Here is a 15,865-nt window from a genome sequence, read left to right on the forward strand (position 1 = left end):
CCGCATGCGCCAGACCGGGATCCACCCGGCATGCCCACCAGGAGGCGATGCTCTGCCCACCTGGGGTGTTGCTCTGTCGCAACCAGAGCCATTCTAGCGCCTGAGGCAGAGGCCACAGAGCCATCCTCAGCGCCTGGGCCAACTTTGCTCCAATGGAGCCTCGGCTGCGGGAGGGGAAGAGAGAGACAGAGAGGAAGGAGAGGGGGAGGGGTGGAGAAGCAGATGGGTGCTTCTCCTGTGTGCCCAGGCCAGGAATTGAACCCGGGACTCCCTCACGCCAGGCCGACGCTCTACCACTGAGCCAACTGGCCAGGGCCTCTTCCTCTTCTTTTTAAGTAGCCTTCCCACACCCCCCCCTTTTTTTCAGTGTAGAGCAGCTGGTGGTTGAAAATAGATCAGCACCTATTTACTGCCTTGCTCTAAAATTTCAGAGCAAGGACTTCAGAGGCAAAAGCAAAAGGATTAGCTATTTCCAGAGAGTCTGACTCCTCTCAGCAGGGACAGTCCTTGAGCGTGGCATCCCGTTCTGATGCGTTAGAACTGGAGAACACCTGTGCGTACCTCCCCCAGGTGGTGTTCAGCCGGTTCGCACCGGTTCACCAGAACCGATACCTAATTTTTTGTTGAATTCGGTGAACCAGTTGTTAAAATGGCACTTGTAATCAGGGTTCTCTCTAAGGAGGGCAGCCGCGCAATGTGGAAATCACAAATTTACATTCCTCACTCTTTTTTTAATGTTCATCTGTGCACCAGTGTATTCTAAGCGCCCGTAGTAATGTTCATCCCACCCATATGTGAAAAAAAATTTGACAAAACTATGCTTGCAATATTTATTTATTCATTTCATAAAACTCATTATACTTTTGATGAAACACTACAATTTAATTCCCCCGTGTTTGTTACTTCAATAAACAAACATATCATATAATGTAAAAAGTGCCAAACCACCCGGGGGTGACAATTTGTATTGTTTTTTTGTCAGGTATTATTGAATATTTTAAAACATTTTCTTATAACATAATCTAGTTTTGTGTACCTCTTTTATTGTCCTTTTTTAAGTGTTAAATGCATGAAATAACAAATTACCTTTCGGTATATTGCTTTTTTTTATATTTAAAATAGTCATTAGGGCAGAGAACTGGTTGTTAAATTATTTGAATCTCACTACTGCCTCCAACTCTCATTTCAAAGAAAGGACACTGAGGCCCAGAGAGCTAGAGCTTGTCCTTAAGGTCACGGACCTGCTGGTGGCAGATTCACACAAAAAGACCCAATCTCTGGATTCTGACTCCAGACACGTTTCTCGTTGTCACCCAGGAACCCCCTCCCCCGCCAGACCGTGAGCTCCCTGGGCACCTCCCCTGTGCTGTGTTCTTGTTTGCGGGTTACCAGCATCTAGCGCTGGCTCCTACGTACCCGCGTGTGGAGAGGCCGGTGCATCTCACACACGCAGCTTTGTGACGACCGCCGACGCTCCCAGTAGTAACTGTCACAGCAGCCAGGTACCAGGGAGCCAGGCCGAGGCTTTCTGCAGGGGCGGAGTATGTATCCTGTCAGGCCACACCTAAGTCAGAAACTGACGGACTTTTCCAGCAGACTGGCCCCAGCAGATAGCGGATGCTGGTTATAGCGAAACGCTGCCTTTGAAAAAACAGCCTTTGAGCATTTGCAAGGTGGAGGCCGTGTGCTGGGCGCGCAGCGATACACAGGACAGGAATGGATCCTTCCCTTATGAAAAACCAGCTTGTGTAAGATGGAAAAAACAACAACAACAAAAAACTAGAACAAAAGTATATACACTAGGCTGAACCATCCTCTCCAGGGGCTAATCTCCACCTCTTTCCAAGTCAGAAAATAAAAAGCAACACTACACAATGGGGCTCTGATGAAGACCCCAAATCCAAAAGTCAATATATTTTACTTCACTTTATCTCAATTAATCTCCACTCCCAAATGTCCCTGCTTCAAAAAAGGTAAGATTAGGTACCATTAAGCCAGCCGGACGCGCATTGATTTAGAAACCTTCGGCGATGCGATGGGACAGAGACACTGGCGGACCCTTATTAATCTCCCCGTTATCAGCTTGATCTCAGCCTGCCAGGAGCCCGCTCAGCTGATTTCCAATTCTGGCCACATCCTGCCCCTTCTCTTGCTTCTGGTACCAGGCCACAGAGCCTGGATAGAACCAGGAATCGCCCCCCTAACGACACTGACTTTATCTGTAGGATGGTCTGTCTGTCTTTTCTTTATTTAAAAAATTTCCCATTGATTTGAGAGAGATAAGAGAGGAGCATCAACTCATTGTTTCACTTAGTTGCTCCATTTAGTTGTGCACTCATTGATTGCTTCTCCTCCGTGCCCTGACCGGGGGTAGAACCTGCGACCTCTGGTGTGCTGGCTTGATGCTTGATCCACTGAACCACCCAGCCAGGGCCTGGTCTGTCTTTATGGAACGCGGGAAAATGAAAATGGCTTCATCTATGTATAAGATGGAACTCAATGGATCTCAAACCAGACAGTTATGTGGGAGCTCACATAACCTACTACATTTTAGTTGACCCTTGAACAACAAGGTTTAAATGGTGCGGGTCCACTTACATGCAAATTTTCTTTCAGTACTGTAAATGTATTTTCTTTTCCTCATGATTTTAATGACATTTTCTCTCACTTTGTGTAAGACAGCATATATTACCTATAACATACACAATATGTGTGAATTGACCGTATCAACAGTAGGCTATCATTAGGTTTTTGGGGAGTCAAAAGTTAGATTTCTGACTGTGTAGGGGCTGGGTGCCCCTAACTCCTGAGTCGTCCAGGGGTCAACACTGTATAGATAATTGCAGAATGTAGTTGACAGGCCCTGGCTGGTTAGCTCAGTAGTAGAGCATTGGCCTGGCATGTGGATGTCCCAGGTTTGATTTCCAGTCAGGGCACACAAAAGACATGACTATCTGCTTCTCCCCCCCACCCCCTCCACGCTTCTCCCTTCCCTTCCCGCAACCATGGCTCAACTGGTCCAAGTGCATCGGCCCCAGGCACTGAGGATGGCTCCGTGGAGCCTCCCCCTCAGGTGCTAAAAATAGCTCAGTTGCAAGCATGGCCCCAGACAGGCAGAGCATCAGCCCCAGGCAGGGGTTGCTGGGTGGATCCTAGTCAGGCCACATGTGGGAGTCTGTCTCTCTATCTCCCTCCTCTCGCTTAGAAAAAAGAAGAAGAAGAAAAAAAAAAAGAATGTAGGTGGCAGGGGCCTTTCTGAGCCTCCAGGAGTTAACTATGTCTTCCTGCCCTCCCTCATTTCTTCCTTTTTCTCCTTGCCAGCAGCTAGTCTCTGCCAGGCACCGTGCACTGAGCTGGAGGCACACACAGCACACACCGGAAATGCGGTTGATGCTCCAAGGGCCACAATCTAGCAGAGGAGAAAGGCACCCACCCGGCCAGGGCTAGGAAGGGTGAGCGGTGGTACAAACACAGCGGAGAGTCACGGGAGGGAGGCTGCAGGAGAGGGGCTATCCTAGAGGTGCTGCTGGGTGGGGAGGGGCCTCCTGGCCCAAATCACCGCTGCCTTTATAAGGTCATCCATGAGATTGTTCGATTGGAGGATGCTCTGTGCTCCGGGCGATTTCCAGGAGACAGTGAGAAATTATGTCCGGTACTCTTTCTGGAAAAGATGAACTCACTCTCTGTAGAAGCTTTGCAAGGAGTTGTCAAGGCTGCGCTCTAGAGGGGGCAGGTCAGGGCCCTGTGGAAGAAGGCAGGCTAGCCCCCCCAACCCCCCGCCACTTCCAACTTGAGTCATTTTCCTGGTCTACCTTCAGCTGTTTGCATAACTTAATATTGACTCAGTCCTGTTCTTTACATTGACTCACTTAAAAACTTAAGTGAATTTATCATCAAAGGAAATCTCGATATCACCAACCGAAATGGAATAATACCACTATCCCTTGCCCTAAACAGAGACTAATTGTCAGAAATAAATACAATTATGTTCTTGGCTTCCAGCCTGCCCAGAGGCTGTTTCTGAGGACGGCAGGTTGGTTCTAAAAAGCCCCCCACGCTCACCTTTGATCATCTGAGAGGCTTCTCGCTCAGTTCCCTATTCTGCAGCACCGAGAGTGCAGTTTGGAATTAGCCTGCAGGCTGGGCGCGCCACGCAGACCACTCAGAAACCCCAAGAACTCGAGGGAGCTGTTCCTGTGCTGTCAACCATGAAGAGTGCCTGCTGCTGGGGAATATCTTAGCCACGCCTGGGTGGGCGGGGCTTAAGGACATGGCCTGGGAGAGCTTTGCTGACCGGCTTTTTTGGAAGCGTGTGACGCACACTGAAGCCCCAAGTCAAGGTTGTTTCTTGTACACACTGCAGCTGCCTGAGACTTCTTTAGTAATCAGTTCAACCCTCAGTCAGGATGGTTCCTTGCCACTTCGGGGCTCATGGGAGAGAAGCAGCTTAGTCCCCAGGGCTAAATCCCGGCACGTGGGAACGGTTGCTAGACCTTGATACAATTCAGTTCTTCTTTCTGTATTCATCGACCAGTCACTATACCTGAGTCTCCAGTTACCTATCCATAAAATGGGTTTTGCAGGGGTTTTATAATAAAGGTGTAGAAATATAATATAATAAAGGTATGTATGAAAAATTCTCTGTGCACACAGACATCCAGCAGGTGGCCATAATAATTATTATTATTAATTTTTCTGACATCCATTTGAGGGTCTCTGTAGACCAATTCTGTGATGGGCAATAGGGATGCTCTGACAGGTTTCTCCCGGTTTGAGGGGCCAAGGTCACTGCCTTGGGCCCAGGATGTGCACAAGGCTGGGAGACCAGGTATGCCCACCCATATTGAGGGGGTGCATACAAATTTCCTGGGGTCTTGTTATGATGCAGATTCAGTTTCCTTGGGTCTGGCCTGAGGCCCAAGGTTTTCCATTTCTACCAAGACTCCGGGTGATGTCTGTGTTGCTGGTCTGAGGATCACGCTTTGAGTGACAAGGTTCTAGCCCAATGGTTCTCCCTGTGTGGTCCTCAGAAGGAGTTATCAGCAGTTCCACACCCAGACCTGCTCAATCAGAAACTCTGGGGTGAGGCTGGCCTGGTTTGTAGCAACCTAAGACAGTGCAGAACCACAGCTCTGGCACACCCTCCTCTGGCATCCACGGCACGGGCCCCTCCCTGTTTTCTTATGGGGACTGAGTGGCGTGAGCCTGGGGAGGGGGGGGTTATAGCACTTCTCAGCACTAGCGTTTGAGACTCTCTTTCTTCTCTTCCCAGATTCACCCTTGAACCAAACGCTAAGGGAGGCAGGCGGTAAGGCAGGGGGCAGCTAGGAACCTGGGTCTGGGAGAGAGGGGTGCTCTGGGCTGTCTGCACCCTTGGCCTGCAGCCTTCCCCCCAAGCCCCCTCCGCTGACACTCCATGTCTTCCATCCCTGTGGTGTAGGCTTTCACGGAGACCGACGGGCCCCTCCACCCAACGTGGACAGACGGGCAGGCAGGGTACCCACACGACGTTTACAGGGTACCCACAAAAAGCCTGCATGTGCACGTGCCACAGTCGTAACTTCCAGGTATGGGCTATCTGGGCCGCTTCCAGATAAAGTGTCCAGGTATACTCATAACAAAAATGGTTATTATTTCTCTAAGTTTGTATCCTTTCCTCTCTTTCTCCCTCGACTCCCTTCCACCATGCTTTTTGGTACTATACTATTTCTTGAATTAAATACATTGATGTTGTTTTGTTAAAACCAAAATTACATTTTTTTTTTTTTTTTTTTTGCGAGAGAGAGGGGGGGAACAGACAGGGACAGACAGATAAGAAGGAAGAGAGAGGAGAAGCATCAACTGGTAGTTGCTGCACCTTAGTTGTTCATTGATTGCTTTCTCATATGTGCCCTGATGGGGGGTGCCAGCCGAGCCAGTGACCCCTTGCTCAAGCCAGCGACCTTGGGCTTCAAGCCAGCGACCTTTGGACTCAAGCCAGTGACCCTTGGGTCATGTCTATGATCCCATGCTCAAGCTGGCAACCTTGGGGTTTCGAACCTGGGTCCTCAGCATCCTAGGTCAATGCTCGATCCATTGCGTCACCTCCTAGTCAGGCCAAAATGACACTCTTAAGTCGATGTCTCTTGAGCACCTGCCAGGCACTCTTCTTATTGATTGGGGCACAGTTCAGGCATTATCCAGAGTTGATATAAAGTCAGTTCCCAAACTTCTGGAACCTCAGAGGTGCAGTGGAGAGAGCTTTGCTGCTTACAGAAGAAGAGCAAATGCCCTATCAATTTACTGACTCATTTTCTCTGGATATCTTATGCCTCCTCCCTTCATTATTTAAGCTCTGCTGGCATTTACCGAGAAAGGTGTGAATTAATCCTGGGTGTCCTCCTCCGAGCACAGCCAGTGTTCTTGTTCTTGAAACCGGAGACGGGGAAACCTAATAACAAGTGCCCACGCCTCACTGGCACGGTCCAAGTGGGGCTGCCCCTTCCTCCATGTCCGCCGCAATGCTGTTCCCAAGGGCGATGGCCGCCATTGTGTTTGGGAGGCTCCTTGGACCTGCCCCAAGTCTTTTCCATGGTCCCAAATGTTCCCAGCCTCCTGTCACAAACTCTCTGTGTGGAGCAGAGAGCGAGACTGAGGGTGTCGGGGCCCAGGGCTGCAGAAGGAACAGGAGCGGGCAGCACAGCGACTTCAGTGCCCAGAAGTCGCTGACAGGAGCAGGAGCCGTGGCATCAGGCAAACCCAGTTGAAATCTGGCCTCCTTGTTTCCTCGCTGTGTGACTTAGCAAGCCCTGCAACCTCTCTGAGCCTGTTCCCTGGTCTGCAGACAGGGCGGTTATGAGGGTTGAGCAAGTGACCTGTGGAGCTCTTAGCGGAATGGTTGGCATGTCGTCCATCCTGGGAAATGGAGCCCACCATGCTGTACATCTCCCCGCAGAAGTCTGTCCCCTCCTGGCCATATCCCTCCTTGCCCTCCTGGCTGTCAGCCCCTCTCCTTCCCAGAAGAAAATTCCTCCAGGCCTTAATTGTGTGTGTTGTTTTTCTCTTCCTTCAATGTGTATCTCTCTCTCTCTCTCTCTCTGGTAATGAGATGGCCCAACAAATACCGTGCTCCAGAGCCATTCTGAGGAGACTTGGTGGGGGCAGGGAGCGGGCTGGAGGAGTCGGAGAGAGAGGAGGCAGAGGGTGTGTGTAGCGGGGCACTACTCTGTGACGAGGTGATCGGGAGCTGACAACCCTAAATTGTATCGATTTTCTGGGGCTGCCAGATTCTGTTACAGCCTCTGCAGTAGCACACTGTCCCCTTTGCACACTGAGCCTTGCAGTCTCTCGTGGTGTTTGCTGCTGCTTTGTGTTTCCACACTTCCTCCTCGGCACTCCGAGCCTGTGCGTTTTCCCACTGGATGTCATTCAGCACATGTTCTCTGGGTAGCTCTCCTTGCGCGCTCCCTGGAGCCTGGGTTCAAACCCTGGCACTGCAACTTACTCGCTGTGTGACTTTGGCTGAGTTACTTAACTGCTCTGGTCCCTAGCATCCTCATCTGAGGAACAGAGATAACACTAACTCAGACCTCATGGGGCCCTTGGGAAGATGACAGGTGTGACTACAGCTGAAAGGCTTAGACATAGCGTCTGACACACAGCCAATTATGCAAAACAACAACAACAACAGAAAAAAACCCCAACTGCTGTCATTCTCTTCTGATATCAGCCTCTACAGGAAAAGATAGGTGTGGTATTCTTCAAGATAAACTCAGACCCAGACTATTAGATTTCAGGGGTCAGTAATATTTCCAGGAAATTGGGTTTGGGGAACCCTAGGTTAACCAACCTGTTCCGCTAAGAAGGACCATCGCAAGTACTATCTGCCATCATCCTCTTTCAGGGAGGAAACAGTATCAACTCTCAAAAGGAAAAAGAAAAAGAGCATCATCTCAGAATATACAGTAGACTAGTTCTCAGGAGTTGACAGTTGGCAACTCAAAACTAACGTAATTGCCTTTGGCTGCATTGTGCATTTTTAGTTTTCCTTTGGGACCCTCTCTCCCTTCCCCCCTCCCATCTGCAGATCAGCATTTGGAAACCACTGACCTAAAGGTCATTTCACCCTGGCTAGCCATTGGCTGAGACAGGAAGAGGATAAGAAATAGTAGCCCTGAGTCCTAAAAAAGGGTCAGGAAGCAGAGCTGAATGCCTCGGTATTGTTACAATAGTAACAACAAAAAATAGTGCTGGGGAAACTCTCTGACAACCAGAGCTTTATTTCCCGAAGAGCAATTCTCAGACTCAAACACACACCCACAAGCGAGGCGGGAGCTGGATTTCTATGAGCCGTGAAGCAAGATTCCCAGCAGAGGCGCGCGCCTTGGGCAGAGCTGCTCGCTGCCGACCTGTAATATGGATACAGGTCTTGCCGGGGCCGCCACTAGCTGCCCGGTTGGAGCAGTCCCCTTCACCACTGGGAAGTCTGTGGCAGCTGACTCTGAGAAAATGCTGGGACAGACAGGTCCCATCAGGACACCAGGCGGCTTCCTAGCCAAGTGACGAATTGTAGGCCACTGGGGAGAATTTAAAACCAGTGCAGCTGCCACCAGGGAGAGTGACTAATCCCAACACTTAAGGACAGACCTCGGGGCCGGCAGTCCTTCTGACACAGGGGACGGACAGCTTCCCTGGGCACAGGTGGCACCTGGGCGTTTCACCCCGGGGCTTCTCTTGGAGAAGGTGGGCCTGTCTCCCAGTGCACCCCCACTCCCCTGGGGCATCCATGTCCCTGCCCCCTCCTCAGACCATGTTCTCTGATCTTCCCATCTCTCCATCTAACTCTTCTGCCGAGACTGCTGGAAGACCCCAGGCCCCTCAGCTTGTCCAGGGGCCACGCAGTGGCCACGCACAGGTCTTGACCGATCCATTCCCCTTCCCTGGTTTGACCAGTGTTGGCATCAAAATACCTCTTACATGCGCTTAACCAAGAGAGTCTTGGAGGTGACACACACAGACCAGGCCTCCCCTTTCTCATTCCCTCTGTATTTCAAACACACAATTTCCAGCACCCTTTCTGGGGACCGTCCGGGGCATGGAAACCACTGTTCCCAAGTTAAGTCTGCGCATAATGCCAGTCTGGAAGCTGGTAAGATGACAAAGATGGACAGAGTGGCTTCAGACCAAGGAAGGGTGGCTGGGCAGTGGCCAGGCTAGAAAGGACTCTTGGAGAATAAAGAGCTGGGTAGAGGCTTGGATGTGGCTTCTACATCTGCTTATTGACTGAGCTGGCCGTGGGAAATATAGCACCGGACCCTCCCGTTTTACAGACCAGAAAAGGCCTTTCATTTCTACTGGCCTGCACCCCAACATTCTAAGACAGTGAACAATGCCCTTAACTGGGCTGTGCCTGTCTTGCTGGCAAAGCAGTGGGCTTTCTGAGCAAATGCAGGGCGTTTAATTGTTATTAGAATGGCACTGACCTTTGGGGACAGAAGGCTGAGTTCTTATTTTTTGCCACGTCTTAGGCCTGAGTTCTTCAAAACATATTTTATGGGCTTCATTGAATAAACCCTATACTTATCACCAGGGGCTGAGAGCACTTTAGCGCTTTACAAAGAAAGTGAGCTCAGCCCTTAGCCTTTGTAGGAGGAGTCAGAAGGATAAGGGAGGGTTCGGAGTCAGGAAAGTTGGCGTTTGCAAGGAGGTTGTTCCAGGAGGAAGACATGTGCAAAGGCACGGAGGCATGAAGGCAGAATGCATTCTGGGAACTGTGAGCCATGTAGAACAGCTGGAGCCCAGGAAGACTGAAGAGGGAGGCAGGGGCCTGGTGTACGTATTCCCTCGTTCACCATGCCGAGAGCAGTGGGAGCCTTTTATAAAATCCCACTCTCTCTGAGAAGTAGTTATAATTTGCAATTTACAACATCCCCAACTTGTAAAAACCTAAACAATGTTTAAAAACCTAGCAACCCTGCTTTTCTAATAGGAGAGAGACCCAAAGTGGTGAATTGGTTTCTAAGATGAATATATCTGTTTACAATTTAAATTTGACACGAGGAACCATTGGCAACAAGGACTTGGAACAAGGGAGTGAAAAACCAGTCTTTCCTTTTTTTTTCTTTTCTTCTCCGATCATGTTTACACTTGAGTGAAATGTCCAGAACTGAAGAGAAGAAAGGACTCTAGAAAAAAAAAAATGTTGCGTCGTCTAGAACAAATATGTATGTATGCTCCTGGCTGCAACTACACAGTGGAAGGTCATTTGCTTTCACATCTACCCGGACTCACCCACTAAAAGGTGCCCCTCAGCCTGACCAGGCGGTGGCGCAGTGGAGAGAGCATCAGACTGGGATGCAGAGGACCCAGGTTCGAGACCCCCGAGGTCGCCAGCTTGAGCGCGGGTTCATCTGGTTTGAGCAAAAAAAAAAAAAGCCAACCAGCTTGAACCCAAGGTCCCTGGCTCCAGCAAGGGGTTACTCGGTCTGCTGAAGGCCCGCGGTCAAGGCACATATGAGAAAGCAATCAATGAACAACTAAGGTGTTGCAATGCGCAATGAAAAAAAAAAAAAAAAAAAAAAAAAAAAGGTGCCCCTCACCTCACTCTTGACAGACACGGCGGGGTAAGGGGGTAAGGGACCCAGTCATGGCTGATGGTCACAGCTAGCCCTGCGCTGTCTGTTACCTTCCTAAATAAGGTCTGGTGCTTGGCTGGGGAGCAGGCGGCACCAGGACTAGTGGCCACAGTGTACTGGACAGCATTGGTTCTGACCAGCCGGGTGTCCATTCTGACAGGTCAGTGTGCGAGAGGGACCAGTTGTTAAATATCTTTGCTATCATCCTCGGTCCAGACTCCCAAATGGCATGTCAGAGTGGGGAGGCTGCCTTCCTTTGACGTCAGAGTCAGGCTTGAAATGGGATGGGACTTTTCCCTCCCCAGACAGCCTAAGGACACAGCTGTGTGTCTGAGATGCTCATGCCATGGCAGGTGAGTCTGTCTGGAAAGCTAGAGGAGAGTGCCCTGTAGCACCACGCCGGCCTTGACCAAACCAGAGGGGTATTATGGGTGGACGAGCCAGAGTCCCTCTGTGGTCCTCTTCATTCACCGTCCGTCTTTCTGCAGGGGAAAACTACAGAGACCAGACCAGGCTCTTAGACAACACTAGCCCTTTGCAAGAACCCTGGGGAATGTTGGGCTAGTTCTGAGACCTATTCTGTAATATTACTACAGGGAGGAAAGAATTCAGGGGTAGGCAGTCTAGCATGGTGGTCAAGAGCACGGTTTTGGCTTCTTGTAGAACTAAGGTTCGTTGCTTTATCACTCACAATTTACACAGCCTGTCTGAGCCTCAAGTTTCCTCACCGGTGAACCTAACATAGCTATAGTACCTTGCTTCGAGAGGTCAGTGAGGACGGAGGGAGCCAGTGCTTTAAAGCAGTTAGTACAGTGCCGAGCATACACAGCTCAGCAGAGTAACTCTCGGTGCCACTGGTAGGTGACCATTAAGTGGCCAGGAGGATGACATATGCTAATGTCTGTAAGGCACTTGGAATAGCTCTTGGCACATAGCAAGCACTCAATAAATCAATAAATGATAACAACCATCACCATCTTCACCATGATCTCGATTACTTTATTGTTACTAGTTACCTCTACTTTAGCCAGAGTTCTGTAACTCTTATATGATTACAGGAGCCCGTCTGGGGACGAGGGCCTTGGGTCATAAAGGAGGACACCTGTGCTGGCCTGCCTTGTCCTCAACCAGACAGGTTGCTTCTGAGGGTCAAATTTACCCTAATTATAAAAAGAGAGGAGGTTTCGTAGAGAGAGCTCTATACTCCCTTCCCGTCCTAAGGCTCTGGGAGTCTCAGCCGTGCCCAAGGATGGTGTGTGCCCATCACTTGACCAGACTTGGCAAGGATATATTCATCCAACAGATGTTTACTGAGTGCCTTCTGAATGTTACCTTCTAGAGACACCATGGTGGGCAAGACAGTCACGGCCCCCACTTTGAGATTACCCTCAAAAATAAAGTCCAAGGGACAACCAGGGAAAGATTTTAGCTTACAACTTGGTCCAGCTGACTGTAAAACTTGGGATGCTGCATGCGTTAACCAGGGGCTGGTTTTCCAATGCCCCACGACACCCCTGATTTGTTCGGGTGCTTTGCAGAGAACTCCTCTTTCCACGTTTCCTTCTCCTCACTTAGCTCCAGGGAGTTATTTTCACAAACGAGTGAGTTAGAAATGGAACTCTGAAAGTCGTCACCTTGGAAAAGAGATGTGTTTCTCGGGGGGAAAAAAAAATCCCTTGGAAGAAAGACCTGATCCTCGCCACATCACATCGGGAATTTAAGAAAATTATAGCTCAGTTTTGTGCCGCCACACAGGACAGGTGCAACTCTTTCCTCTCTCGTGTCTTGTGCCATAATCCTTGAAACATTTACTCCCAAAAGAGGTTCCTTCCTTCTTTCCTAAAAGATCACCAGGTCCCACTGTTCACTGTCTTCCAGAAACAGCTGACCTTGTACACATTCATCGCTGTCTCCTCGGGGACCAACCCAGGCAGGTGGTTTGTAACCCTCCACAGCACAGGCTGAGATCAAGTTGGGAAAGGGTGGACAGGGCTGGCACAGTGGCACCAGGGTCTTCGGGAGGACCGAGGTCCCCTGGAAAGGCGTATGGTGAGGAAGACAGAGCTGGCACCCCTCATGGTTGCTGTGCCGGGACACTTACTGCACGGAGCCCCCCTCTGGCTGCTCCAAGTTGGAATGGTCACAAGGATTAAGTCAGTGACGGAGCTTGAAACCTGGCTTATAGGCAGAAGGGGCTGGTAGGCTTCCCATTTCTGCTTCATAGCCTTCCTCCCCCAGCGACGGCAACTCCCAGATATGCCTGCAGTCTTCTCTCTGAATTCAGCAGGCATGGGGCAGACTTGGGGGGGTCTCTCGGGTCAGGCCTCGTCAAGCCAGGGGTCACTCAGGACAGAGGCACCAGAGTGAAGGGCAAAGCCATGGTAGATAACACGTTTGACTTGTTTGACAAATTCTCCCAGGCTCAGCCCAGGTGAACAGTCCCGGTGGGCACACTCATAGCACAGGGGCCCCTGCGTTTTAAATATATACGTAAGTGCTGTTCTTAGCTTAGGTCTTGGAGCGTATCCCTGGATACCCTTTTGGAACAACCTGATGTGGAGAGTGGGGTCTTCACAACGCATTTGTCAGGAAAGTGCAGCACTGTGTGCAGAAATGATTTCCTGACGGCATTTAAAAATTCGAAGTCCCCGGCATGTAGAAGGTATTTGGTAAAAGTCCACTGAATGGAGGAGCAAGGGGCAACTGAATGAGTGCGCGTGGCACTTCTCACGATTTTATAGCAGAACAATAGGCAGCTGCTGGTCTCTCCCCCTGGCATGCCAAGGTTAGGGAGTGGTCTAGGCCAGGCAGAGCCCATATCTAGGAGAAGAGACCCGGAGCCTAGAGGAAGCCCCTGCGCCCCAAGTCACCCAGAACTTGGCTAGCCCATTTCCTTCCTACCCACGTTTTTGAGTTGAGCAGCTACAGAAAGCTGTTCTCTAGCTCCACGTGGGAGCTGGTGGCACGCCGTGGTGTATTAACTAAATAGTATTTGTGAAAGTTTTTGGAGCTCTTGGGGGAAACCGAGGATGATGAGAAGAGGCAGAGAAAAGGGTTCTTGGAAGTGTCTTGGGGTTCACAAATGGAATTCGGGGGTTGCACAGATGGGGGAACAGGGCAGGAGGTGACGCCTACTGGGCATCTTGTCCTTAGGTCTGGCATTTTCCTTTCGAGGAAACTCTCAACATAGGGGCTCTCAATGCGCTCCGACAGAACAAAATAACAAATGGGACAAAGGAGAGGCGTACCCGGCGCAGGACTCATGTAGGGCTCCTGGCATGGCACGTGCCACAAGGAGGAAGGGACCTTCTGCCCACTCTGAGACCTCACCTTCCCGGGACCGCGGTCAGGAAGCTCTCCGGGCCGCTCAGAACCCTCGCTGCCTCTCCACCTGTCCACTGCAGGTTAGAAGCTTTCTATGTCTCGGAAGCAGAGGGGCCTGCCCCGCTTGTGGGAGGCTGTAGGGTGGGGCGCGAGTACCAGCCTCCGGGACCCACAGCGGGTGCGCCGCAAGTGAGAGCTCCTCGAAGTCCTGCGCCAGGCAGGCGCTCGCGGCCCCGCCCCACCTCTGGAGAGATGTGAAGAAAAGCTAGGGCGAGACCGCGCGCCAGGGGGCCCCGGAGACCACCGGGCGGCGGTATAGACTTTCCAGAAAGGTCTCCATCTCCGCGCTGAGAGCGCACGGGAACTCGGGGGTGCAGGGGGCGCCGTGGGGTTAGCTGAGCGTCCAAAGCCAGGTAGGGTGTGTGTGTGGAGGTGTTCTCAGCCCAGCCCCACGAGCTCCACCTCCAGCGGTTCCAGCGCGCGCCCCAACGCCGGGCTCCGGGGTCCGCGGGAGGCGCGTGTCTGTGTGTACTGGGGACACTCCCCTTCCTTGGAGCCCTCGCAGAGCCCCCGCCCTCCGCTTAGGTCTGGGGATCCCCTCCCCCAGCGCAGAGATTCCCCGCGCGTCCCCTGCCCACTTTGCCAAGGCGAGAAAGCAGCCGAACCGTAGACAAAGAAACTCCTGCCTCCTCCACTCTCGGCCCCTCCACCCGCCCCAGACACTCCCGGCGCCCTCCCTCGACCCCTGTGAAGTCGCGCGTGGACACTCCAGGGAAGGGTTGTCAGGGTGGGCGAGCCTGCTCCCTGATGCGGGCCAGCTGGAGGCTGCCCGTGCTCCTCACCGGAGGACATCCCACGGCAGCCGCGCCCCCACCCGCCGCTCGCCGAGTCGTCCCGGGCCCACCGCACAGCCACCCCCCGAACAAAACCGTCCCCCACCTCGGCAGCCGAGCGATAGGGGGGCGAGGCGCACACAAAGCGGGGTGTGTGGCGGGGGGGGGGCGGGGAGTACCGGAGACGGAGAGATCCCACCAGGGATCGGCACGGGCCCGGACACAGCTATTTACCCGATCTCTTCTTCGATCTCCGAGATGTCTGCGAAGATGAGGAAGACCACGAGCAGCGTGAGCGCAGCCAGCATCCAGCTCCGGAACTGCAGCTGCATGGTGGCTTCGCGCCCACCGGGACCCGTGCGGCTGGAGCGAGAAGCGGGGCTGGAGGGCGCAGCGGCGAGCGCCGGAGCTTCTGCGCGCAGCGCGCCGCGCGCAGCGGGGCAGACACCCTGCGCTCCGGGCGAGTCCGGGCCAGCGGCAGCGGCGGCGGCGACGGCAGCGACAGCGGCAGTCAGGGGTTGCTCAGGCGCGGCGAGCCCGCTCGCTCCCTCTCCGCTCCCGCCCGCCCCTCCTCTCCCCTCCTTTTCCCTCCCCTCCCTTTCCCCGCCCTGCGTGGGGCTCCAGTTTGACAGCTTTGCTCCGCGCCTCTGCTCGCCTCCTCCCACCCCAGTCAACTTCAATGTCCAGCCGCTCGCCTTGGCTTCTCCCGTCGGCCTTCTTTCAGATCCCGAGGGCGCTGGGACGTGGCCGGAGCCTGCCACTCCCCGCCTAGAGAAGCTAAGCTCGGGGCACCGCGTGGGTCCGGGTACCGAGCTGAGCCCAGGGAAGGGCGCGCACCGCCCCGCGTACCCCTTCCGCTGGCAGACACCCGCCCTCGCCCGCTCTTTGTCCGGCGCCTCCGCTTTTCTCGAAAAGTTTTCTGGACACAAAGACCCACACCTGGGGACAGCCCCCAGCGCGTGGCCGCGAGGCGGTTCCAGCGAGGCAGATGTTTCAGCAGTTGAAAAATTAGGAAGGGAGGTGGGGGAAGGGGAGAAGAAATATCCAAGATAGTCCAACTTTGGCCGAGATGTTGATTGCAGTTTGAGGACAAGG

The 15,865-nt window shown here is 52.4% G+C and overlaps 1 protein-coding gene across 1 annotated transcript in view; it reads right to left on the reverse strand.

The window, feature by feature from the left end:
* Positions 1-15,113, reverse strand: part of ST8SIA2 (ST8 alpha-N-acetyl-neuraminide alpha-2,8-sialyltransferase 2) — a 50,202-nt gene extending 35,089 nt beyond the window's left edge. The window contains exon 1 of the mRNA XM_066239082.1: positions 15,005-15,113. Within this exon, the coding sequence (XP_066095179.1) occupies positions 15,005-15,102 (98 nt within the window). The 5' untranslated portion in view covers positions 15,103-15,113. The remainder of the gene's footprint in view (positions 1-15,004) is intronic.
* Between the last annotated feature and the right edge of the window lie 752 nt (positions 15,114-15,865).

This window comes from Saccopteryx bilineata, chromosome 7, assembly GCF_036850765.1.
Source record: "Saccopteryx bilineata isolate mSacBil1 chromosome 7, mSacBil1_pri_phased_curated, whole genome shotgun sequence".
In the NCBI taxonomy this organism is placed as follows: domain Eukaryota; kingdom Metazoa; phylum Chordata; class Mammalia; order Chiroptera; family Emballonuridae; genus Saccopteryx; species Saccopteryx bilineata.